Source organism: Cygnus olor, chromosome 1 (assembly GCF_009769625.2).
Source record: "Cygnus olor isolate bCygOlo1 chromosome 1, bCygOlo1.pri.v2, whole genome shotgun sequence".
Taxonomy (NCBI): Eukaryota; Metazoa; Chordata; class Aves; order Anseriformes; family Anatidae; genus Cygnus; species Cygnus olor.
Window position 1 is genome coordinate 144,199,002 of NC_049169.1, and position 27,705 is coordinate 144,226,706.

The 27,705-nt window shown below is 37.7% G+C and overlaps 1 protein-coding gene across 1 annotated transcript; it reads left to right on the forward strand.

Moving 5' to 3' along the window:
- Positions 1-27,705, forward strand: GCC2 (GRIP and coiled-coil domain containing 2). Its single transcript, XM_040536856.1, has 23 exons — positions 1-144; positions 2,056-2,118; positions 2,760-2,844; positions 3,916-3,983; positions 5,399-5,503; positions 6,252-8,738; positions 9,428-9,497; positions 10,165-10,265; positions 10,346-10,444; positions 11,525-11,644; positions 13,035-13,199; positions 13,573-13,677; positions 14,274-14,436; positions 14,968-15,068; positions 15,196-15,273; positions 15,956-16,093; positions 17,670-17,791; positions 19,385-19,561; positions 20,783-21,000; positions 21,971-22,165; positions 22,958-23,097; positions 23,913-24,114; positions 25,253-27,705. The coding sequence occupies exons 1-23, from the start codon at positions 139-141 to the stop codon at positions 25,321-25,323; spliced, it is 5,079 nt and encodes a 1,692-aa protein (XP_040392790.1). The 5' UTR covers positions 1-138; the 3' UTR covers positions 25,324-27,705.

The following is a 27,705-nucleotide window of genomic DNA, read 5'->3' on the forward strand; positions in this document are numbered from 1 at the left end:
GGAGCTCCCGTGCCGGGCCTATTACGAAGGGGAGAGGGAATCAGCGCCCCGCGTCACGTGGCCTGCGGGGGGATGACGAAGGCGGAAGCGGTGGCGGGGAGGATGTAGCGGCGGCCCTCGCGGCGAGCCGGCTCCGACATGGAGGTAACGGGCGGGGGGGACGCGCGCGCGCCGCCCCCTCCTCATCCTCCTCCCCCTCCCCAGCGGTGCCGCTTCCCGCCTGGCGCGCGGCCGTTATCCCTGAGGGGAGGGGGAGCAGCTGTGAGGGGCTGGCAGCGCACCGGGGGGGTCGCGTCGCCATTTCGCGATCCCGCGCGGGTGAACGGGTCGTGCGGGGTGGCGTCCGTCACGTTTGTAGCCCGCACAGTCAGCCGCAAGTGTGCGTTCGGGGGCAGGGAGGTGAAGCGCCACGGGTGGGGTCGGTTATTGGAAATGTAATGGGGTGCGTTTTCTTGCGTGATGCATAGTTCTGGCGCTGTGCATGTAAACAAGAGGGACATCGAGGCCCTGGAGCGTGTCCAGGGAAGGGCTGCGAAGCTGGTGAAGGGTCTGGAGCACAAGTCCTGTGAGGAGCGGCTGAGGGAACTGGGGTTGTTTGGTCTGGAGAGGGGGAGGCTTAGGGGAGACCTCATTGCTTTCTACGGGTACCTGAAAGGAAGGAGTGGGGAGCTGGGGGAAGGAGTGGGGAGCTGGGGGTCGGCCTCTTCTCACAGGTAACCAGTGATAGGACTAGAGGGAATGGCCTCAAGTTGCGCTAGGGGAGGCTCAGGTCAGAAATGAGGAGCCATTTCTTCTCAGAAAGAGCAGTCAGGCACTGGGACGGGTTGCCCAGGGAGGTGGCGGAGTCGCCGTCCCTGGGGGTGTTCAAGGAAAGGTTGGGCCTGGTGCTTAGGGACGTGGTTTAGTGGGTGACACTGGTGGTAGGGGGGTGGTTGGACCGGATGATCTTGGAGATCTTTTCCAACCCGAATGATTCTATGGTAAAAATAATATAGAATCATCTGGTCTTGGTGTAGTATGGAGGGAGGTGTGCCATCATTTTTCTTAAGCAGTACATCCAATGTGTTATCCCTAATTATACTGCGCAACTATACTGCTTGTAGTTGCAGACGTTAACTAACAGGAATGCTGAAATATTAAGATTGTCAATGTTGACATAGCTCTGTGTACCGTGAAATCTGAAATACAAACTTCTTTAGAGCTTTCTTTCTTAAATGCTATGTTTATGTTTAATGGTCATATTATTTTCTAGCAAATTTGCTTTTGCTTTCTCAAAAAACTCTAGCCAATGTGAGAGTCCAGACTCTCCAGAGAGAGATAGCTAAACGATCCTTGTCCTTGGTCTGTACTTGAACTCATATTTCTAATTAGTCTTTCATGCTATCTCTCTCAGCTATTCTCTCAAAATTGTTAGCCAGTCATTATCTGTTTCCAGTTTGTTCTTCCCCTGGTTTCTATTACAAGGTTTTATTTATGAGAATAAAGAGAGTAGCAAAATAAGTGAAGGATGTGGGTGTGTGTACACACGCCTTCCCCCTCTCTCTCACACACACAGAGCCTTTTCAAATATATTGTCAGGCCTAAGCTTTTAGTGTTAAGTATGTTATGTTTAAAGAAAACGAGAACATAGTTGAGGGGTACAATTTGTTCAGAAGTTGCTGAAGTTTGATTTAACTGCTGCTCCTCTACAAGCTTTATTTGGTTTGTACATTTTTTTAGTAACAAGATAGTAAGATACACTATTTTAACTGCTTGTAAATTAAATGATTTTCATTAGCGTGACAACTCTAGATGTCAATTAAGTAACGAAGCCATAAGTCATACTGATTTAGCAGTTTTCAATTCTGCTGTTTTATTGGATTAACCACAATAGATCTCTCATTTTTTTTCTCCATTATCTGTCTTACTGGTCATACAAATATTGTCTTTTTTTTTTTGAGTTCCCACTATACCAAGTTACTCTCCATGTTTGTAGACTTTCACTTGGTTCCTTTGGTAGTCTACCTTAAAAAAAAAAAAGTTCAGTTCTCCCATATTATCTTTATTTTGTTGTAGGTACAAGATGGTGGGCAAGAGATGGTGGCTTCATCTGTCACACCGGGGTCGGGCAAATCGAAGGTAATCAGACCTCACTAATCTGGTTTACTTGGATAACAGTGGTTGAGAGGGTAGCAGCCTGGCATGCTAGCCGTGGATAATAGGAAGGCATAAAGGTATTTTTTTTAAACAATTTCATGTCTTCTAGGTGTTTTGAAAACTGACGTACGAATCCTATGCTAAGGCTAGAAAGCATGAAACAAAAATTGTTACTGGTATACTTACTTCCTGTCATAATAACCAATAAAATATTGAATAGCATCTAGCTCTAATAGTAGTCTGTTTCATAATGTATGTAGGCTTCTTTGCGTATGTTGGAAGTAAAATAAACAATGCTGATGTTAGGTAAGTGTGGATTTTAACCACCTAAGTAGTTACAGCACTGTTCAAATTATGTTACTCCAAACACCTTTGTCAGTCTACTGAAATGTAACGCTTCCCAGCTGAGTTCTCCTTTCTAGGTGATGCTGCATCTGAAATGATAGAACTAGATAACGTAACTTCTGTAACTTGCCCTGTTATTGTCCTTAATGAGTGTGTGCTAAGGTTTCCTTGTCCTAAAATTTCACTCCTTGGAAGCTGGATGCTAAGATGCACTGTTTTCTGTTTACTTCTGGGTTAGAGGAAGTTGGTTTCTGTAATACATACTTTTTTTTTTACAGCTGGACACATTGCCCAAAGAAGATCTCATCAAGTTTGCCAAAAAGCAAGTGATGCTTCTGCAGAAAGTGAAATCAAGATGTGCAGGTACTTGACTGGAGAGAGAATAATTTCTACCTTAATGCTTGGTACTATCTGACCTTTCCTAATTTCGCTGTACATATTTGCTGGGTAGATTTAAATTCTAGGCTTTTCCTTTTTTCCTCCTTCCTGTGATTTCCTTATTTTTGTTGGAGGATAAGGGCTAAAGTCCCTAGAGTGAGAGGTATAGAGGAAAAAGAAGCACTACTTTTGTCAAATATTAAATTAACTCAATCACACGTGTAGTGTGATGGAACAGTGTAGCTTGTGCAAGAGTGGAAGTGGGGCTTGCCATTATCTGTTCCCCATACCTGTAGCAGGGATAACCTTTAAGAAAGCAGATAGGAGGGGGAACATCTCTATTAGGTTTTTCATAATTAGTCCTGTTGAGGAGTGCAGTGGCTTCTTTAAAAATGTTAGCTATTCTGCATTTGATCACTTGTTTCTTTGGACAAGAAGTCCTAAAATACAGAAAATGAGATTTTGTGTTAATACCTAAAAGTATCCTGAGTATGTCTGTGCTCTCATGTGCTGTCCCCCTCCTCTCTGCTGTCCATTTTCCTGTAGTGGCTCCCTGCTTGGACTAGTGTCACCTCCCCTTGTTTGGAGTTACAGTCATGCTGGTTGGTGGTAGTTGCCCAGCAAAGCAGTAGGGATAGGGATGGGATATACTGGGTGTTTCTTCAGTGGGGTTATTTGAGAGATCTTCTTCTCCAACCTGCTGCCTATTTTTAGAGGATTAGTAGGAAATGAATGTCTCTTCTCTGGCTTAAATTGACTGTGAAACAGAAGGTAAGACAATTGTCATGGTTTTGTTATTTGTTGTCTCTCCACCCAAACAAGGAAGCTTTGTTTCTTGAGGAAATCAGGCGCAGCAGCAGAGAAGTAGCACTGAATGCTTGTTCTCTTTCTGTTAGCCCTTTGTATCACTTGGCAACAAAATTGATGGAGTAAGACATCTCTGACTTGAACAGAGTGATGTTAAGTTTTGGATTTACTGGGAATTTGATACTGTGATAAAGCATCAATTCCTGCTTGATGTGAAACTTCTATACTACTTTTTATTGTTTTGCTCAGAACTAGAGAAAGAAATTGAAGAACTCAAATCTAAAGCAGCTTCTGGAGGAGCTGATGACATTATTCAGGTAAGAATCCGTAATAGGTTTCTGATGTATTGCATAATATTAACTGGAATAGATCTACAGAAATGACTTGTGATATGTAGTGAACAGCTGTAGAACTGTTATTCAATCTGCCATCTATTTTCAGGAATTCAGGATGCTTCCTAAAACCTCTTTTTTCCTCCTTACCCTACATCCCTACTCTGCTTTTCAGGAAACGGTTCTTTGAGGGGAAAAAAAATGTATAGAATAATAAAATTTCCTCAGCAAGACTTTGTCCTTGTGTAATAGGTTAGGAAGGCTTTTGTTTATCTCAGAATGACTGCTATAGAAAGACTTCAGCCATTTAGAAGTCTTTTGAGACAGTCATTTGATAAGATCAGAGACGCAGAATTGAAGCTGCATGTCACAAGAAATACTTTTGGGAAAAAGTAACTGGAATTATTCTAGTGCCAAGAGCATCTGTCTCAAAGTAAGGGTTATAGGCAGCACATCAAAGTGAAAAAATTGGCAGTGAGGAGGACTTTTATCAACTGGAAAAAATGTTTTTAATAATTTGGATGGAGATTTCTCTTCTTGTTGTGGTTTAGCCCGGCTGGCAGCCAAACACCACACAGCCGTTCGCTCACCCTCCCCCCTCCCTCTCCGGGATGGGGGAGAGAAACGGGAAAGTGAAGTCTGTGAGTTGAGATAAAGACAGTTTATTAAGACAGGAAAAATAATAACAACAATATTACTATTAATACTATTATTATTAATGTGTACGAAATAAGTGATGCACAATGCAATTGCTCACCACCCGTTGACCGATGCCCAGCCTATCCCCGAGCAGCCGGCCCCCCCTCCACCCCGGCTAGCCACCCCTATATATTGTTCAGCATGACGTCAGATGGTATGGAATACCCCTTTGGCCAGTTTGGGTCAGCTGTCCTGGGTCTGTCCCCTCCCAGCTCCTGCTGCATCCCTAGCCTGCTCGCTAGCAGGACAGAGAGAGGCTGAAAAGTCCTTGGCTTGGTGTAAGCACTGCTCTACAACAATTAAAACATCAGCATGTTATCAGCGCTCTTCTCATTCTAATCCAAAACATAGCACCCTGCCAGCTACTAGGAGGAAAACTAACTCTGTCCTAACTGAAACCAGGACACTTCTACAGAAGGGAAGCTTTTTTTCTTTCTCTTTCTACATGGTAGTAAAAATAAATCAGCTGATCGCAACCAAGATTTTGAACAGAATCTATTAAGCAACATCATTGTACTAGTCTGCCTGTTCCCATATCTGGTGTATTCGGGCTGCAAGTAACTTAAGATCAGGCTGGTCTACTTAATTAACAACAACAAAAACATCCTGATCAATATGCAACTTCTTACTGCTTTGCAAACATCATTCAGGCTTCCGTTGTTAAGGAACCCTTTTTCCAATAATTTTTCTTTTTAAATTAGGCTCTCACAGAAAGACTGGACGTTGTGCTTCTGGAAAAAGCTGAAAGTCAGCAGCAGTGTGTAGCTCTGAAAAAAGAAAATATTCAAAGAAAACAAGAAGCAGAGGTACTGAAATGAATAAAGCATTACTAAAATATTTCAGAATGATGGTATGTTTTTTAGTTTTGTTCGTCTGCTTCATTTCCATTTTAATCTTTTCCTTCACTGACCTGTGTTCTGTTATACCTTAAAAGATCTAAAGGCTTCATATGTAATTTAGAGGCTACAGAGAACAGATACTTCAGTGTTTTCATTGGACTGACTATAAATATAAAATTTCTATATGTATTTGTTAGATCCACAGCTGTTCAAAAGTAATTCAGTCCATGCATCAATAGCCTAGATACGCAATGCCTCCAAATCAATTCTGTCTTTTTATGGTAAATGGGAGGTTTTAAATTCAGGTATTCTTAGGAAGCAGCCTGTCAGTTAAGTCACCTAAATCATGTCAATAATCTCAGTTAATAATAAAGTGAAGACTCAGTCATGTGGCACTGATGAACGGCTTTATATTCTAGCTACTTGAATATGATGTTATAGAGGTAATTTGGTCTTTAATACATGATCACAGTAGTTGCTTTACAAGCAGGCAAACATGATCTAAGACTTAATTTTTGTTTTTCATTCTGTAAACAATTTTATACTCTGTGGAGTCTTCTGAATTGAGTTGTTCTAACATAGCTAGCTGTTTAAAAACTATAGCAATTTTTAAAACTAAGGACTCCTAAATCTTCTAGTTTGTTATTATAAACAGTTTATTTGGAATTTATATGTGCTAAATTATCAGCATTTGATGACTTGTATGTTTGTTTAGGCTGCAGTGGCCAAGACAGAAGAATTGCAGAAGCAACTGGAGCAATCAAATACTGACTCTCTGGAAGAAATAAAAGCCTTGAAGAATGAATTAGTAAATGCACAATCCAAATACAATGACGATTTAACAAAGCTGAAAATAGAATTAGAAGAACAAGTGAAGAAACAAACGGAGCTGGTAGAACAGATTGAATGTCACAGTGATAATCAAGAAGAAGTTAAAAGATTACAAGACAATGTCCAAGAAATTAAATCTACTTATGAGGAGCAAATTTTGTGCTTGACCAAGCAGTTGGAAACTGTGAATAATGACAAAACCAAAGAAATTGCAAGTCTGCAAGAAACTATTAAAAATAATTCTCAGTGTTACCATAACGAAATCAACAGTCTGAATGAAGAGCTTAAAAAATTAAAAATTGCCCATCAAGAAGAGGTATCAAAGTTGATGCATCGCATTGAAATATCTGCTAAAGAAAATGAAGAAAAGCAAAATCACATAAATCAGTTACAGCACAATTTGGTAGAGAAGGACTTAAAAACAGAGAAAAATGTGAAAGATGAAGCGTATGCTTCCACTGACCAGCAAGAACATGACTTGGAGCAGCTAAAAGCAGTAAATAAAAATCGAGAGAACAAGACAGATGTTGTAGATATGCAAGAAGAACCTTGTATCGAAGCAAAAATGGAAGAAAAGGTTAGACACCTGGAGCATAGCTTAGAAGATCTCCAATCTCAACATGCTATTTTAAAAGATGAGCTAACTTATATGAGCAATGTTAAACTAAAACTGGAAGAGGAAATCCGTCGCATAAAGGATGAGTATTTTCATGAGCGGGAAGACTTGGACTTTAAGATAAATGAACTGCAGCTTACTAAAGAAGATTATTGTTGTGTGATTGAAAAGCTAAAATTGGAGCTTCAAATAGCTAGACACCAATGTGAAGCCACAGCAGAAGAGCATAAATTAGAAACTCAGACTTTGAAGGAGCAACATGAGAGAGAAATTTCTGAACTAAATAAAACTTTATTATCCAGTTCCGAAAAAGAAAAGATGGAATTAGCTCTTGAAATGCAGGATCTTAAAGAACAACTTGAAAGGCTAACTCAAGAGAAGGAAGAAGCATTGTTCAATTATGATACCCTGAGAGAAACACTGGAAACACTACAGACTGAGCTAGGAGAATCTGCTGGAAAGATCAGCAAGGAATTTGAATCAATGAGACAACAGCAAGCTTCTGATGTCAGTGAACTACAGCAGAAACTCCGGGCTGCTTTCAATGAGAAGGATGTTCTTCTTGAAACTGTGAATCGTCTCCAGGCAGAAACAGAAAAAATGTCATCTAATCAGTTAGAGATAGAGGAACTTAAACATAAAGTTGTTAGTCTTCAGGAGGAGAATGACACGATAGCAAGCTGTGTCCACCAAAAAGAGGTTGCTGTAAAAGAACTGGAAGAAAAGATCATATCTCTTTCTGATCAAAACAAAGATATTTTAAATGAACTAAAATGCTCAGGTGAAGAGAGAGAAACCCTTCAGGAGAGGTGCAAGCAAGAACAAGGAAAAGTTGAGGAACTTCAGCAAGAAGTAAATGTTGTTAACCAGTACAATAGTGACCTGAAGAAAAAGCTGGAGGAATTAACAGAGAAACTGAACGAAGCTTTAACTGCGAAGAATGAAAATGCTGACCTGCGAACGCAACTGGAAAAACAGGTCGACTCTCTGGTGGGTGAAAGAGAGAACCTTTCATCTGAAATGTATACTCTTCGTGAGGAAAACAAGAAAATCATTCAGGAAAAAGGTGATTTAAGTAGAAAGCTGGAAGAGATTACGTCTGAAAAAGACGGTTGGTTAGTGTTGAAAGAGCAGTCTGAAAACTTAGAAAAGAAACTACAAATGATTACTGCAGAGAAAGACCATATATCATCATTACTTGAAAGTGAACAAGCGCACAGGTCCCTTGTAAGAGCTCAGATATACCACATCCTTGAGCAAGTGGGTTCCAGCATTTCAGATTCTGATGAGGACTGTGATTTTCTCAGCTTACTACAAATTGCAAATGAATGCTTGGCAAAAATGAAGGAAGAGCAGTGCCTTGCTCTACAGAATGAGGAGAAAGCTCTTCATTTGCAGAGGGAAGTTGAGAGACTAGAGGAAGAAAACGCAGCTCAGTATACAGAACATAGATCCCTGATTGAAGACTTTGAAAAAGAAAAAGGTCTTTGGAGAGAAGAATTGGAAGGAATGTTGTCTGAAAAAGAAGCCCTTCAATGTGACATCCAGGAGCTGAAGAATGCTGGTGAAAAATCAACGATTGAAAATCAAGAGCTTTTAGCGAAGATTGAAGAAATATCTGGAAAACTTGCTTTTTATGAAAGTCAAATACAAGAACAGCAAAAAGAATCCAAAAACGAAGATGACTTAAAGTTCGTTCTGGAACAAAAGGAAACTGAACTTAGAAATGTGAAAGACGAACTGAGTTCTCTAAAGGTTATATTTTGTTATTGAAGTATACAGACTAAACCTCTAAAGTCTTCAGAATTAAGGTTCAAAAAATACTTTCATTTTCTTTGTTTTTTCTTTCCTTGGCCTCAAAGTGAGTTTCCCTTCTAGGAAGCACGTGTTTCTGAGTTGCTTAGCACCTCAGATTCCCTTCCTTCCCCTCAGTTAAAAAAAAAAAAAGTCAAACAGCAACAAAAATCCTAATGCTGTTTTGATAAAATGTGCTTGTATTTGAAAACGTTTTCCTATTGGTTTTGCCAAAAGTGCTCACTTAACTAGATGGACTAACTGGCCTAATCTTTCACCTTTTTCTGTGGCTCCATCTCAAACAAAACTGTTTGATCTGTGTTAGCTACTCCTAACTTCAGGTTGTGGGTATTGATGGTTATGTAAAACTGACAGCTGGTCAGTCAGTATTAATGGTCTTCCATTTTTTGTCCTTGAATAGGATGGAAAGCAGCTGTTAAAAGGTTGGAATGTTTTCCTTTCAACATAATTTTGCTTTTCAGTTATCAGGCTAGTTACCAAGCTAATATGAAATTGCATGTAAAGACTCTCTTGGTAATGAGAAAGCAGACGTAGTCCAGCTCGTAGCTGGAACTTCTAGTGGCTTGTTGAAAACAGATATCACAAAGAGACTTCTTGTAATACTTCTCATATCTTTGTTTATAATACAGAATGTAATGGAGACATTGACAGAGAAAAATGATCAACAGTCTTCAGTAGCAGAGCTTCAGGAAAAAATTGGTATCTTTCTTGCTGTTGTCTTTTATGTAAACAGTTTTGTGGGTTTTTTTTGGATTGTTAAACTTTGAGTTTTTCTTTCTCTGCATAGTTATCCTGTATTTCCTGTATGCCAAGGAAGGTGGGGAAGTAGATACTGATGCTACTTCCTACAACATTTCTCTCATTAGGACAACATTCCTCTCATTAGGCATTCAAAGTAACATTAGCAATTTTGTGTCTGTTATCATTTGATATTTTTTCTTCCTAAGTACATTTAACTATAAACAGTGTATTAGATTTCATCTTTATTAAATATGGAAAATAATTGTCAATAGGAATCCTTAAGGCTACCAAGAGAAGAGGAAAGCAACACTTTGCTGAAGCTACTGTTGTCTCGTTGCAGTAATCCCAACATAATAGAAAGAAAACTATTCTAAGTTGTTACAATTATATGTAGAAGTACACAGGAATATGGCTTTTACTGTAAACTGTAATGGAAGCCTTTGAAACAGGGAAGGATTATCTGTGAGGCTGGATGTTCTAGCTTCAGAGTGAATTGAAGGGCTTAGCTGAATGAAATCTTTGAATACCTACAACACTTTATTTCAAACTGATATTTGTGTTCTAATTAAATTTCATTTCTTGGGGGGAGGAGAAGCAAGTTTATTCATGTTCTTATTTATTTTAGGAAGGCTGGAAAAAGAATCTGCAGAAAAAGGAGAGAAGCTAAATAAAATTAAGATGGTTGCTGTGAAAGCAAAGAAAGAATTGGATACCAGCCGAAAAGAGGTACCCTGACTGCTTCTTAATATGAAGAATGTTCTGCATGAAGGGTTCTGTTTTAATGACATATGCTTCTTTGTAATAAGATGCAATCCCTGAGGGAAGAATTGGAGTTGGTTCAATCAGAAAAAGATCAGCTGGCTGCTTCAATGAAAGATGTAATTCAAGGAGCTGAAAGCTATAAGGTAGGAATGGTACTGTATCTACCAAAGACGGTTAACTGCCAGAAAAATAGTTTGCTTTTGAGTCCTAGCCTGGATATATGTTGTTTACTTGCACAAGTATGTTTGGTAAAAAATGCCAGTGCAGTTAAGTACCCAAATCAAGAAATGTACGGTTCTAGTAACAGAACTGTGTATCTACTGTCAGAAGAAAACAAGGCAATTCTTTTCTACTGGATAGTATTTTTAAATTGCCCTTTAAATCTGGTGTTGTATTGTCAAACACTGTTGCTGAGGCAAATCTGTTCTTATGAATTCTTTAAGTACATAAAATTGAGGATAAGTTAGAAAGTCCTGAAGTGATAAAGAAAAAAGTCAACAATTCCCTGGGAGCAAGTCCTTCTGGAGCACATCTCTGGGAATATGAAAGAGAAACTGGTGGCTGAGGATGGTCTGCATGGATTTATTGAGAGTAAATAATGTCTGACTAATCCTAGTCTGATTGCTTGCAGTGATAGAACAGCTGGAGTTGTGGATGAGAGGAGAGCAGTGATTGTCACTTACCTAGACTTTAGGAAGGCCTTTAACACTATCTCTCTCAATACTCCTGTCCAAGCTAGGATGTTATGGTCTAGAAGGACAGAACTTTTTTTTAAAGCACCTGGTTTTTTTTAAAAAAAAAAAAAAAGGCTATACAGTGAACATTTTTTGCCTTGAAGACAGTCAAGCTTTGGAACAGGTTGTGCAGGGATGTAGTGCCATCTCCATCCTTGGAGTCCGGTCCTTGGAAAAGCCTGACTGGACAAAGCTCTGAGCAACCTGGTTTCATCTTACTGCTGACCTTGCTTTACACCGGAGGTTGAACATAGACCTTCTGAGGTCTCTTCGAACCTAAATTATTCTACAGTTTCATGAACTGAAAATAACTTCTCCCAATTTCTCTTGTAATGAAACTACAGCTTTAGTTTCATTTTGATGCTTCTGATATGGTAGTAAAACACCCCGTATGCTGAAATACTGGAAAGATAAGTGTCTGGGGTTTAGCGTGTGCTTAAGACAAGCGATGTATATTGTAGAAATTGAAGTTTGTGTTTTTGTGTTAAGAATCTTTTGATGGAATATGATAAGCAAGGAGAAGAGCTGGATTCTGAAAAAGCCAGAGTGATTAATCTTGAACGTCAGTTAGATGACCTCACAAGACAGCTACAGGTGTCATCCCAGCAGGTCAGTTCTGTATTTGTGTCTGAGCTATTGGGCTAAGTCTTGTTCATGTGACTGGTAATAATACATAGCTTTATAACCGAAGTGTGTTATGGATAGTTACTTGAAATTCATTTTTTCCTCAGCATCTGGTGCTTATCTGGGCTGTGAAAAAGTTAAGGATGTCCAGAATGACTGGGCTTTTTAATAGGAAGGGCTTAATATACCCCAGGTCAACTCACAAAAAAAAGCAGGTGATGAACTCTGGCTTCAGTTGGACACACAACCCTGTTGCATGTACCAAATACAAAAACAAGTATTGGACTTGGGCTGCTTCTCTGATTTCACACCTACACTTCTCATGAAGTACAGTAACCTTAATGTGTTAAATTTTTTTCAGTTCCTTAGACAAAATATGCCTGTTGTTTAACCAATATGTTTAAACATACGGAATTAACTGTGGTGGGTTTTTTGGATCTTCTACAAGAATTAGACTTCAGGATGCATTGGGGAGTACTGTAGTGACATTCAAAAGTCTAAGATGGGGATTAAACATCTGTGAGACACGTTCTGCAAAACTAACTGAAATGGGCTTGGGATTTAGGATTTAAACTCCCAGGCCGCATACATAACTACACTAAAGATCGACCTAGGCCACTGTTTTCTTATAAATAGAAGCTACTAGTGGATAGCATAAGAATAAATCACAAATAGTAGCATATACTCTGATTATTGCAGGAGTTATGTTTTTCAAGTTGTTATAAAGTATTTTGTAAATAAAAACACTGTTCAGGCAATTGTCAGCTTCGTTCACTTACACTTTGTTCATACTGCATTCTTAATCTGCATGATAGAGACTGAGATAAAAATACTGAAGATGTCAAAAATAAGTCTGCTAATCATTGCAGCAGTAGCCCAGACATAGGAAGAGTTCTTTCTATGTACTGATGCCTTCTCATTAAAGGGTTGGTAGTGCTGCAGTTGAATATTGGGGGGGGGATTAATGGGATGGTGATTCAGGTATAAATACAACCGCACTTGATGTGGGGCAATTGAGTATTTGAATCTTGTGTATTACTGTGGGACACAATTCTTGCAGAGAGCTAAAAGGTGTTAAAAGGTGTTCTTCAAATTTCTCACTTACAACCATCATATAGAAAGCTGGGCACATGGACTCTGAATAAAATAACCAAATTGTGCTGGTGATTTTAATTTAGCCTGTTTCTTACTCTGGTTTAAAGCAGTTAAGGTGGATGAGACTTTATACTGTCACTGGTAGGAGTACTGATTATAAGACAATTGGATGAAAATCAATGTGTGTTTGGCGTGTTTTTTTATTTTTCTAAGTATGGATAGTATCTTATTAATCAGTCGCATGCAAATTCAGTTTATCTTCCCACTACCATCATTTTAGCATGATCAGTTACATTCTGCTAACGAAGATCTGTTGGCTCGTGTCGAAACATTGCAATGTAATACTAAGCTGCTGGAAGCTCAGATACTGGAGCTACAAAAAGTCAAGGCAAAGGCTGAAAAAGAACTGGAAGCAGAAAAGCTTCTAAAAGAACAGAAAATAAAGGTAATACTGTGTAGAGATGGTGAATGGATTGAAGCATTACTGTCTGTGAATGTGACTTCTGGAAGAGTTTTATAAACTGTGCTTACTTTAGAACAAGTTTCATGCTTTTTCTTGTTACTTCACTTGGTCTTCTTTTGAAGGCTTACAGTGTTCATTAAAAGAACTTTGCAAAACCATCGCTTAGAGTAGACTGGAGATACTGACAGAATGTGAAAAATATTTTGTAGTCTTGTGAAGTTTTCTTTGGCTCCCAGTGACTTCCTGAAGAATCTTACCTTTGTGCATCCTTAGCGAGTGTGTCTGTAAACTTGTGTACTCTGCTGACATCTGTTTTGAAATTGGACTGCACAAGTGAAAAGTATTTAAATTTCAGGAACATAGTGGTGCTCTTCGAGAACTGGAGGAGCTTCAGATGCAATTTCAGAAGGAAAAGAAGCATCTGCAGAAGACTATGCAAGAACTAGAGCTGGCCAAAAAGGTACAGTAACTACTGTTGTTTGTGTTAGTACTTAGACTACCAAAGATTTTGGTCCTTCTTGCTGTTTAATGTCTCCTGTTCTGAGGACTTTAATCCTAAGATATGCAAAAGGAAAAACATGAGTATTTTTACACCTGTTTTTCTTTGGAGGGCTGATGTGTGTACTTTTTGAGGAGTTATTTGGCAGGGGAGAGCAAGGGTTGTTTGTTTTTAGCTTGGTTAAGCATTTTATCATGACTAGAAAGAGGAATAGAATTCAGGTGTCTGGAGTACTTGTATGGTGCACTATTCAGAAGCCACCCTTGCAAGGAGTGAAGATGGTAGAAACTAATAGCTGCAAAATACCTACTGCTTAAAACTGTTGAAATTGGCAACAGATTTTTTAAAGCTTTTGGTTCTTGTTCAAAAACAAATTATTCGCTGAGGATATGGAAACCTGATGAGTGGGTATTGTTTGTGGGTATTGATAGTTATAAAGTCTTTTTGTTAAAAGATCAAACAACTATTTCTCATTTACTTTGGGATGGGTGAGGAGGGAATTCTTGGCAACTGAGGCAGATTTTTAAGTTTGTAACTTGTTTGCATGTAACTTGCAGGATGCTCAAAAGAGTACGCTGATGGATATGGAAATAGCTGATTATGAAAGGCTAGTAAAAGAACTTAATCAGAAGATTGGTGATAAAGACAGTAGAATAGAAGATCTTGAGCAGGAGACAGGGATTCAGAAACAGAAACAAGAGACCCTACAGGAAGAAATAAGTGAGTAAAATATAAACAGTAGTTATGGTATAATTAGTAGTAATGGTAAAATATTCAGATATGTTCGAAATTGATGAGTGAGAGTAAAATTTTGAGGGAACACTAAGCAGTTACATAATTGAAAATACTTTCCTAGAAAGTAAACTTTACTCGGTCTTCAGTCACTTGATCTAGTAGTCAGTAAATGAAAGCTAAATAGCGTGACTGACAAATGGTTTCTTACCTGATTAACGAAGTCATAATTTCTGAAAGTGATTGGCAGTGATTTTCAGTCTGACATACCACACTTATAAAGCTTTACTAGTTAACATATGGTTAAAAACTTTGGTTTCTTCCTATCCGTAAGTGGAACTCTCAAAACAATTTCATTTGTAAGAAGGTCTTGATACAGAAATGATATACTAAACTTGCTGCAAACAAGTAGCTTAACAGTTCTTAAGAAATCTGTAAAATTGCTTAAGTATTTTTCAATATTTTTAAGGAAATATAGGAGGGGAAATTCTCTTAGCATGTAACTGTTTTCTGCACTAGAGTCACTTCAGTCAACTATGCAACAAGATGAGGAAAGAAATGCCAAGATAAAACAACTCCTGGTGAAAACCAAAAAAGAACTGGCTGATTCAAAACAAGCTGTAAGTCCAGCAGTTAATGACTGCATACTTGCATTTTTAAACTAGCTTTCAAATAATGGTCTTGTAGCTGAATTACTAAGTTGTTGTGGTTTGTTTTTTTAATTAACCAGATGCTTCTATCATGCAGGAAAACGATCATCTAATGTTGCAGGCATCATTGAAAGGGGAACTGGAAGCCAGTCAGCAACAAGTGGAATCCTTTAAGGCAAGAAATTTCACTTCTTTGTTAGTGTAATAAAGTTATGTGTTAGTATTTCTTATGTAAGCAATACAGATGTGATTTGTCGTGGGCAGATGGAATATAAGCTGAAGAAGGAAAATGTTATTTTTAGTAACCTGGTTACTGGTTCTGTTTCTTGAACGAGTTTTTTGTTTGCTGCTTTCCCCAAATATTTCCCCTGTGATGTTGTTTAAACAGGTTTACCCATTCTTGCTCCTCTTTCTTTTCCCTTTTCCCCAAAACAGAGAAGTGAATAATTTTGAAGCTTTTAAATGGGATAAATTTTAAAATAGCTTAAGTATGGGAGCTGTTCAGTTTAAAAACAAAAGAATATGGCATCATCAGCAGAAATCTTGTGTTCTCTATCTGTGTAAATTCTCTTGGAATATGATAAATAGTAGCAGGGAAGCTTTTATTCTTGCATGCTGCCACCACACCCACCACTGTAATTTTCAGTTTTCTCTTTAAAAAATACCATATATTTTATTTAAGTATATCATAACTTATGTCTATTTCTTCTATTTTTATTTGATTTTAAACTTATATTCACCAATTTTGTGCAGGGATTACTGTAATACAATCCTATGTGCTCTGTGGCACGTCCCCTTGAAAATGGAAGAAAAATGTTTTTCATACCAAAGACTGAGCTTTCACCTGGCTTTTTCAGATTCAAGTGTCTGTATTAACATCGGAAAAGCATAAAGTCCAGGAACAGCTACGAACCTCTGCAGAGCAACACCAGCGTACGTTGAGTGCTTACCAGCAAAAAATTGCAACTTTGCAAGAAGAATGCAGAGCAGCCCAGGTACTGTGGTGGAAGAAGTCACGTCATAGACTTTAGAAAGGAGACTTACTTCAGTCTAGAGACAATTTGCATCTCTAAAAATACTTGCAGGTCTTTGCTATTGCCGTCTTGTCTGTCAAGAATTGGGAATTATCTCAGTGCTTTTTGTATTTGAGTGGTGGTAGTGGACAAGCCAGCCTGTCCTGGTGGTTCTGCACCATTTGTGGTGGAATGTCTGGACTGCAGTCCTGTGTTTCCAGTAGGAAAAACCTTGTAGCAGTGGGAAGTCAGAATTCATTTAAGATGGTCAGGAAGTATACACATTGGGGAGAAAAGAAGTAATCACCTCTTTCTTTAAAGATGGGGGGGGGGAAGGAGTATCATTTGCTTATAAAAACAGTAACATAGGTACCACTTTAAAAGAAAAATCAATGAAGTGTATTTGCAAGCACCTTTTAATATGCTGCTGTATGAGCAGCTTCTTAATTGGCAGCTAAGTTGTGTGGAGTTGACAGTAATGCTGAGGTTTTTATTATTTCTATTTTTTGGCCGTATGACAGTGTTAGATGTGCCTGGAATTTACTTCTGTTTTTTGCATTAGAAACAGGCAGGCTCAGTAGAAGTGTTATGTTCCAGCTGTACTTACACAGACTAGTGTGCCAATCTACAGCTTGCACAGCTTGTTTTATATGATAGATGCCAGTCCTGCAGATAAGTAACATGAATGCCTCACAAAAAACATCTCCTTTTTAAAAAGGTGAACTGAAATGGACAAACTCTGTGGTTAGTCCTACAGGAGGCTTGCCTGAGTTCCACTGGTAGATGTGGATCACTGTGGAAATTAGAAAATTTTAGTCATCTCAGGGATGACTAATGAACCTGTGAGCGTCCTTAAAAGCCAAGAATGAAAACCTACATCTCTATTTTCATAGAAAATAGACAGCATGAGTACTTGAAAGGTCTTACTGTTCAGATGGGAATAATTCTTGCCTGTATACTATACAGTAAAGGACGAAGCCATTATGTTGTGATGCAGTTTTCTCTGTCCACTGTCTCAGCCATGTATCAGCTGAGTTCAGAAGAGAAGACAAACCAAATACCCTTACAAGCAAGGTATCTTACATTATTTATTATCCCTTCAAGGATGACTTAACTTCTCAAAATTATGCGTAGTTTTCAGGCATATTAGACATTTGGCACCTAGGTAGCATAAAAAGAAAAGAGAACTAGACCCTTTTTTTTCTCCCCTTCATCTTTGTCTTCCTTTAAAGCTGTTTGATAGAGCCCTTTACATGTGAATATCTCGAATGTAATTCTTGGATTTTGCAAATATTCTTTCCTTTCTTAAAGACCGGGATGTTGAATATCAGTGGCTTCTTGGTTTTAAGTTTCAAGATTGACAATAGTATTCAGTTAAAATCTAAAGAAAAACATGATCTGTTGCAATACTCCTGTTTTAATTATCCATTCAAAAGAAGAAAATGCTGCTGGTGGTTCATTTCACTTCTTTTTTCAGTGCAAGGTACATTTTATTTTAAAGCACGTAGGTGAGTGTAGTCAATCGCATAACTTACTAAGAATTTGTCTTCTGTCATAGGCTGAACAAGAATCTGTTACATCTGAATTTGAGAGCTACAAAGTCCGTGTTCACAATGTTCTAAAACAGCAAAAGAATAAATCTGCTTCTCAGACAGAAACTGAGGGAGCCAAACAAGAAAGGTAAAACCAAAATTTTTGTGTACGGAAGAATACTGGTACTTGAGCTATTGTGCTAATGTCTGACCAAAAAGTGGAAAAAAGCATTTATAGAAACAGAGCTATTTGACTTTTAACATGACTTTCTAACTGGCTCTACCTATCTGAACAGAAGAAAGATCATCAATTTTTGAACCACGTCTCAGCTCTCGGTAGTACTATGCTAGTTTCTAATCCCTTGATTTATCTCTAATATATTAATTTTTCTGCAGGTTCCCTGTTTTTTCAGTCGGGGGAAGTGTATAGTGTTGGGAAGATTTTCATGGTTCTTGTAAGCAGAAATTGGCCAGCGTCATCTGTGTAAATTTGAGATGCCATTTTCTGATGTAAAGCATTGAAGCAATGTACGAACTAAGAGAAGTAAACACCAAATTGATACTGCTCCTCTGAGCTCACTTTGATCTTTTTCAGGAAGGAATGGTTTAGTGTAGGTGAAGTTCCAGCCAGATCTAGACTCTTACCAATTATTATATATGGAAAGACTTGAAAAAAGGTTACACTACAGAAAGTTCCCTGGAGAACATTTTAAATATAGTTGTGAGCTGTGTAAATTCAGGTTCACTTCAGAATGCGTCTGAATCTCATTGAAAATAGATCTGTTTCTGTAAGTTACTTTTAGAACTGGTCGATGGCTGACCTTGGAGACAGACTGGGTGTTTTTGCATAAGATGTCGTAAGTTGTTTCTGACATAGATCTTAAAACAGTACATAAAATTGCTGCTGACAATCCACCAGAGGGAGACTTGTGTTTTGTTAGAAGACTTGGGCTTTTTTGGTTGTCTGGTTTGTTTAACGCATCTACTTCTTTGAAGCAAGCAAACTGCGAGAGTTGCATTTCTATCTCATGTTTAAGAAGCTCATGAAAGAAGGTCACTTATTAAAGTGGACAAGTAATAAAATAATAAGCAGATAATTTTCAAAGGAATGATTTACAAGTATTAACTCTAGGGGTTAACGGGATATACAATTCATGAAATAATGGAAGTAACTGAATGTATAAATACAGAAAGCATAAAAGGAGAATGTGTTTTTGACTTAAGACTTACTCCTACTGGTATATCTGATTTTGGTAAATTCTGTTGGTCAGAAATATATCTTATTTGGATTGATGCTGCTTTCTACTCCTTTGCCAGTCTCTTGGGAAGTGGTTGGAGAAGATTACTGTCCACTTTACTAAGCAAACAGAGCCCACCGCTACTTTTAAGTAGAAATTTTCTCCTGTCTGCATGCCACATGTTATTCTCCTTCTCTCGTTCCTCCAAACTGGATTGAAGCAGTAAGTGGTAGCAGTCATACCTTCTACCCCAAAAGGTGCATTGCCAGCAGTTCGGATGGGATGTGATAAATCCATTTGCACCTATATTGAAACGTGATCAGAACTTTCCTAAACATTTCTGCTGCAGTCACATTCTAAGATTATTTTGGTCACAGTGCTGTAGTGATTTTAAATATGAAATAAATTCAGATGAGCCATGTTAAACATTGTGGATATCATATAGGTTCTGAGATAACATAACTCTTTATAAACATATCTCATTTCTTTTTTCCTCCTTACAGAGAACAGTTGGAAATGGTGATAGATCAACTTAAAGTTAAGCTACAAGATGCTCAGCATAATTTACAGATAAATACAGCTGAATTCCAGGCGTTGCAGTCTGAACATGACACCCTGCTGGAAAGACACAATAAGATGCTGCAAGAGACAGTTGCAAAAGAGGCAGAACTCCGTGAAAAGTAGGGTCTGCTGATGACTAGATATAGATACTTTACTTTGTGCAAACCTGAAGGACTGGACAGCTAGCTGACTTCAAACAATGCTTCCCAAAGAAAGGGTGTAGATGTAGAGGAAGTTAAAGGAACTTTCAAAAGGATAGTTCGCTACTTTTTGTCAGCCTTCAGAGGTTTCAGCAGTGAAAATGAAGTAGTAGCAGATGAGAAAGAGATCTTTGCAGGCTTTCTACCTGTTAAATACCAGATTTTTAAAGTTAACATTTTTTAAGCATGTTAAATTTGCTGACTATTTGTTGAGTCCAAAGCTTGGCACTACATTTGTGTTGGACTGCTGAGCTCCATTTTATGCATTTGTTTCTGATTGGAAAAATACTGTGGTTAAATGCCAACTATTTCTATGATAAAATATCCACCACCAACTGCCTTTCTTACAGAAGGTACTTTTTTCAAGTCTACTTGCCACAATCTTAATTTGCTATTTCTTTTAAAATGTAAGGAATCTGTTTAATCTGCATTGCTTCTTGAGAAAATGACACGAGGACCTACTTGAGCTCTCAAATGTCTTTCTGTGCCTTCTCTTTATTTTTAGGGTGCAAAAAACTCACGAGATACTCATTAGAAATTACAGTTTAGTCTTAGGAACTCTTGACTTCTTGTCTTTATCTTTGTAGTGTTTTTAGCTGTTCCTGATAGCCATGTGATGATTCATTGTAATCAACTGAACTATATCATTTTGCATTTCTCTGGAAACCAGCTATACCACAGTAGTTTTCTTTTGTACCCAGAAAGACTAGCTCTTTGCTTCTCTGGCTAAATTTAAGTTTGTATGCTTATAAGGGCAAGTCCAGTGCTTAGTCATTCCATACATACGCTCATTTAATTGCTTGTGACAATTTTGTCTTGCTTCTGGAGTGCTGCCAAATCGAGTACAATTGATGCAGTACTGACACTTTTCTTTCCAAGAACGGTTATTCTACCCATTTTTTTCACTGAGTTCCGAAGTTTAAATAAAAAAACGAAACTTATCATAGAAATGTATGTTTTCAGAAGTTCTGCATGAGTGTTTGGTAACTGTTAAAACAAAGAAATACAAAGTAAATGACATGCCTTGTATGAGGAGATAAACAGTTGTGTTGCAGTTTTCGAGTTGAATTTAAACTAGAAAACTTTAAAACACGAGTATTTTGGTGTGTGTTTCTCATGTTTTGTGTATACTGTTTTCAGGCTTTGCACGATACAATCTGAGAACATGGTCATGAAAACAGAGCATACCCAGGCTTTGAGTCAGCTGACGGCCCAGAATGAAGCTCTCCGGAACAATTTCAGAGATCAAGTCAGGAATCTGCAAGAAGAGCACAGGAAGACAGTAGAGACACTTCAGCAGCAACTCTCCAGGGTAGAAGCTCAGCTTTTCCAGCTCAAGAGTGAACCAAGCACTAGAGGTAACTTTTGGTCATGAAACCAGGTTTTCTCAGGTTACACACTTTGGGGGCATTACTTATATTTCTGTACTTGAGTGTGTACCTAAAACAAGGCTATAGCGTGTGGGTCTGCAATACAATAGAAACTTACTATGTAAAACTTGCAGCAAGCCGTATCAGTTCACTGATACTGAGTAAAGAACAAGTTTTCATTACTGTACCTTCAGAATCACTATCACTTGTTTTATGCAGCGTATGTATCATGAGACGGATGGAGGGAAATCACTCTGTAAATATCAGGTGCTCTCCCTATCAGTTTGTCTCAGATTTTAGAGAGGTTAGTGGATCTCTGCTTCCAAAATGAGGGGTATAGCTACAGAACAGCATATTGAAAGGTGTTTTAATGATGTTTATTATTTGTATACTTGCTATTTGACCCCACTTCTAATTTAAAATTTTACTCTGTTCAAGCTCAAGCACTGTTTCTTATTTTTTTTAAATCTGTGCAGTTACTAATTCAGATGTAGTCAGATATTTGCCAGGAAGCAGTAACAGTTTAAGAAGTCGCTCTTTCTATGTGTTGTTTAATTGTAGAGCAGTATCTGATTGTACTGAAGCAGCACAATAGCACACAAAGTATTAAAACTAATTTACACCACCCACAGGACTAGGTGGGAAAAAAAAGCTAATACTGTTTTGCATCAAAAAGATTCGGCATTCTTGTCATAGCTACAACAACTTCAAGGATGTTGCATTAAGGTTTCATAGCCACTGAAATGAACATTGCTAATCAAGTTTGGATTTAGAAACTGGCTTTGACTGAAATGGTCATTTTGAGGTGAAAGGCTGCATTTTCCATTTATAATGTCATGCTTGTATCTGGCTTTCAAGGCTGTACTTTATGTACTGCTTTCTAATTCAAGATTGTTGCACCTGTGAAATAACCCAACCTATTTCATTTTGATGACAAACATCAGTAAGTATCTTTCAGGTCCAGCTGTTTCAAATCCAACAACAAAGAACTCAAGAGAACGGCGAAACATTGACCTCCCTGTTCTTGATGTGCACGCCGTAGCCAGGGAAGAGGGAGAGGGTATGGAGACAACAGACACAGAGTCCGTGTCTTCTGCTGGCACTTACATTCCATCCTTGGAACAGCTTCTGAACTCCCCGGAAACAAAGCCTGGTAGGTTGAACACGTTTTTAGAAGCATTTGCCTGTGTAAGCTGCAGAAGTTTGCACCCTCAAAATACACGAAAATGTTGTGTTCTCAGGCTCATAGGTGCAATACACAAGTCTAATTGGTGCCACTGAGTATACCTTGTCCTGAAGGTCTGTATGAGTCTTTTCCTTCAGTAAGGAGCAACAACAAAAACTTGTGACAGGATTTAGCAATTTAAAGACTGTATCTGTAACTTTCTAAAGGGAAAAGAATGGATGAGTAAGTCAGAATAGTTCATCACTCTTAGTGTTCTGGACTAGTCTTCACTTGAGACAATTAAGTGAAATAACTCTCCTTAATGAGAAGATAAATTGCGTGTTCATCTTGTTCAGAACAGGAATTCATACTTTTTTAAGGAAAATTAAAACCAGTGCGAAGAACAGTAGAAAACAAAAGAGTAGAAAAAGTAGAAGAATAAATAGTAGCATCTAGTTGTGTTTTTAAAAGTCTACTGAATACCGTATGGAGAAATGTCGAAAAATCTCCATATATGGGTGGGAAACAAGGGCTAAATTAAAACCATATATCTTGATGTACTTGGAAGGGGACCGGCAAATCAGTTCTAAGAAATTTATGTATAGAAAAATAGGTCGCAAAATGAGCATGCAGCAGCAGAAGTGATGGCTATTAATTTGGCAGCTTGAATTTGCATGGATTTCATTTCCTGTGTTAATGATGTCCTAATGTTAAGTTAGCCTAAAGTAGATGCACATGCTTTTTCCTTCTTTCTCAGTTTTCTTTTCCAATTCATTGCAGAACCATCTCAGTGGCAAACAGAGCTCAGCAAGGATGAACTGATTCAGAAATTAAACACAACAACGAAGAGTGCTGATCACTTGAATGAATTACTTCGTGAATCAGAAGCAACCAATGCAATCCTAATGGAACAAATAAAGGTTAGCAGATGTGCAGTGAATGTGGGGACAGCTCTAATTTCTATGGTCTATTTTGTAGACCAAATGTTTAACACCAAACATATTTAAGAAAATCCCAGTCTATGGAAATTTGGTGATGCAAAACTTAATTTTGGGAAGGGCTTCATTCCACAAAAGATATCAGTGCTTCCAAAGTGAACTTTTTTCTTTTCCAGTTTCTCTTATGTGGGGTGGAGGGGAAGTTTTTTTTAAAAAAAAAAAGGCAGAGTTTAGAAGTTTAGTGTCTAGTAAACTAGTGCCTTTACTGTTTTCATTTAGCTAAAACCAGTAAATTCTGAGGAAAACAGTTTCTCTTCCTGTAACCCATTTCAGCTGTCTTAAGTTAAAAGATGTATGCATCTCTCTAAACATATTAATAGAATCTGGTTTGATTTGATTGTACCTCCTGGAATTTTCTGAAAACATTTTTAAAGTTATGTTTAGAGAATGTTAACTTTCTTTTGTAAATGATTTCTTAACAACTGATAGTTTTGTTAAACCTCTGATCCAGGTTTTCTAACTTCTCAACTCTTTATAACAAATTGAATAGTATCTCATAATTATTGACCAGATTTTATCAGAATAATTTACTTTTGATCAATAAAAACTTATTTGTGGACAACGTTACCACCTGTTCAAGCTTCATTGGATTTTTGTCCAGAATATGTTGCTATGCACACATTGTCCTTTCTGAAGCAAGCTGAATAATTCCCTTTTTAGCTCCTCAAAGTGCTATTGTTCAGTTGTTTTTCTGTGATGCAAACAATATTGTGTGGTCTTTTTTTCCTCATCTGCAGCTTCTTAAGAGTGAAATAAGAAGACTGGAACGAAATCAGGAGAGAGAAAAGTCTGTAGCTAATCTGGAATATTTGAAGAACGTTCTATTGCAGTTCATATTTCTAAAATCGGGAAGCGAGAGAGAGAGGCTGCTGCCAGTAATAGACACCATGTTGCAGCTCAGCCCTGAAGAGAAAGGAAAGCTGGTTGCAATTGCCCAAGGTAGGTGGGATTCAAAACATTGTCACAAAAAAAAAAGCAAAAATGGAACTAAAGGCAACTGGAGTTCTGTGCTGTCTTTTATGTGGACCTTTGAGGAAAAAACTTGCTTAGTAGCAAACTTAGTAGCATAATGCCTGTGAGCTAGCAATAAAGTCACTCTAGTCTTTTGGGAATTTACTATTGAGTTTTCATAAAACAGATAAATACCTGAAAACATAATTAAAATTTAGTAAAATTTAGGTGAAGTGTAACTCTTTCTGACACATTTTAGAAAGATGATGATAAGCTGTAAAAATGTAATGTGTTCATATTTTGAGTAGGATTAAAAATTTCAAAGTGACCTTAAAATAGAGGTTCCAGTAGGTTAATGATTTTTCTTGGCAGGTGTTCTAAAAAGGTAATTAAAGTGGTCCTCTGAAGGCAGTACTGCAGACCTAATATTAGTTTCAATATCAGCTTTAATTTAAAAAAAAAAACACATCAAAATATGCTTTTTGTTTAAGAACTATTGGAACTAGGGAGGGAAGGCAGAAGAGTTAAGCCTTTAAAAGAAATCAACCCAGAAGCTATAATGACATGTAATAACAGAGTATTTGACAAGTAGTCAGGACATTATCTGGTTTGTCCCCTTAAAAATCCTTTTTAAGGTATTGTTTGTATCTTCTCAAAATCAACATGTAGCTTTAGTACATCATTAGCAACTGACATATACTTACTCTATATTATTTTTAAAATTTATTAGTTCTGTGTGTATGTATAAACACTTAAAACTATTGAACAAAAACACTAAATGTGAAAAGTGACAAAATAATGCATTCCATGATTATCTCCGCATTTGGAAATGTGACTTAAATTAAGCCTATAGCATTTCAGTGTTCTGGCACTATAATGAACACTGGCTGGATTTTTCTGAAGAAAGATGATGAAATGTTTTTTTTAAGTGCACTTTGTGATTAAAGTCCCTGAACATGTTCTTGGCAACATGAAAATAAGTACTAAATGTTACCTCTTCAGCAAGTTTACAAGGACAGCATTTGAAAGCCGACATTGGGGAGGAGGGTGTCAAGATCAGTTTTCCAAATGATGTAATGTCTAGCACAGTAAATTTAGTTTACAGTGTGTTTTTCTTCTCCCTCAGGTGAGGAAGAGAGTACCTCACGGCCCTCTGGCTGGGCTTCATACCTTCACAGCTGGTCAGGACTTCGATGAGACAGTGGAAATATTGAAGTTTTAAACACATTCCACCATTGCAAAACAAAAAAACACAGTTCAATGCTACAACACCGCTGGGTTGTTCTACTTTAAGATTTCTCTATTTTCAGCTTTTTAGCTTCTTCTAAGGAAGAAGTCTTGGTAGTTCTGAAAGGCTGTCCTGTGCTGTGTTTGACAGCAGTGTACCTCTTGTTAGAGCTGATGATCAGAAGTATAATGAGAAGTGACAAATTAACTGTAAATTGCTTGAAACAGAATCTGGCAAATCTGTGACAGGTTTTCTGATGTTGATTTAAAAACTTGATCTAATAGTAACTGGAATAACTAGATTTCAGACTTAAAGCGTTTTTGAAGTGTTTACAGTTTCTTTCACATGTTTTTGTCAGCTCACTAATCTATACGGTTCGTGCTATTCTCTGCATGTAGAAGTTAAAATAGTTATTTCCTTTCTGGTGAGGCTTACAAGGTGTAAGATCACTTGGAAACAGAAGTGGGATTTTCTGTTTTGACTAAATTTTTAGTCTTGGTTATATTTTTCTTCTGCAGTAGCTGGACTGAAGATATGAAGGCAGTGGTCCACAAAATTTAGAAGGTGCCTAAAACTATATGAAGCGTAATGTTTGGCACATCTGGGGCATGGTACTGCAATGGAGATTAATGGCATCTGTGGAAGTGTTGGGATAGTATTCCAATATCTTCAGTCATAAGTGAGCTGAAGCTTTAGGAGAAAAGGCTTGAGCTATGACTTTGTAACCTGAGGTTGGAAATTTGTGGTCAAGACCAGGAAGAAATGTTACATTACTGTAGTGATGCCTGTACTTAAAAGGCTACTCATAGTCATATTGAAGATACTAAAGGAAGAATCATGAGTTCATACATCAGATTCCTGGTGGTGACTTTGGAGGGAAAAGGACAGATTTCATCAATAGATGTATCTTAAATGTTCTGATGATCGAAGATGTTACATTCTTCTGTCACTTCTGTGTTTGCACACATCATTTGCACAAATCTTTTGGACAGATACTTTAATCTCTGTTCCAGGCTCTTCAACAGAATGTTTGTGTTTTTGTTTGTTCGTTTCCAAGAAAAATAAATCTCTGAAACAGAAGTATTTCTTCTATTACTAGCGCAGCACCTTTTTTTAAAGCTTGTGTCTTTTTCCCTTTGCTAGTCCATACTGCCTTTCACTATCCTAATTTATTTGTACATTACTGAAGTGCTTACAAGTGCTTTTGTACCCTGCTTACCTTCCAAACAGAGTCCTTTAATGTTCTTTCCACTCGTATGCCCTCTGTGCAGTTTTACAGTGAATCATTCCCTGGTACACATACCAATGCTAAATAGTATTCATTTTTCTGTCCATCTTAGTTGAGGCCCTGAGGAAATGATGCTTATTCCTTTAATATTACTTTGTTCAGGGCTGAAATGTATTTGCATATAAGAACATAAAGTCAGCATGTACTGTGAATAAACTGTTTGGTAACTGAGCTTTTAGATTTTTTTTACTTGTATATATTTCAGTGCACAACTGACAAATCCAACATACTTTATTTAGGTGTTTTAATTTCTTCCCATACTCGTGGGTACCATTTTTTATTTTTCTTCTATTATATGCTCTAACTGGAATCTTTATGGTTTGTGCTACCAGTGAAAACACCATGTTTCAAGTCACAAAACTGAAAACTGACAGCATAGGGCATCTGCAGTTTGTAAATATAGATTTCAAGCATGGAGCGATATTTGCTTTTTGAAATGATAACCATACCTTCAACATCTGTGATTTGCTCCAGTTCTCAGTTGTTTAATTCTAACTCTCATTTGCAGCTGAACTTGATTAATGTCACTCAAAAGAACACTAGAACAGAGCGAGGGGAGGTTTCAAATAAGCATAAAAATATGTGCAAGTCATTCTCCTGCTGTGACTTTAACAATGGGAGCACATGAGCGAAGGGGTACAAATTCTTTTCATTTGGTTCAAACGTTGTTTGCAGCTGATCTGGTTTAGTTTCTTCTTCATGATGTCTGCTCAACTGTCTATAAAGAGCTGTGACAAGTTCCTTTTTAAATGCATATGTCAGAACAGAAGATTATTTATCGTAAACTGTGAATAAATGTATGCAAGTAATGTATCACTGGCTGTACTAAGTACCAGTTGCTTATTGACTTTTTTCAGGTCTGAGTTGCATGCTCACTGATTTTTAGTAAAATTCAAGTATTATACTGATGAATGTAGTGGACACCTTGCATCGCTATATATTTTTTGTACAATGGAAGATTAAAGTCTTAATATAAAACTATTTTAATAACTGCTACTAAACTGTGTTTGAATGCTAAGATTGCTAGAACTTAACCTTTGTGGCAATAAACTCTGCAAACAAA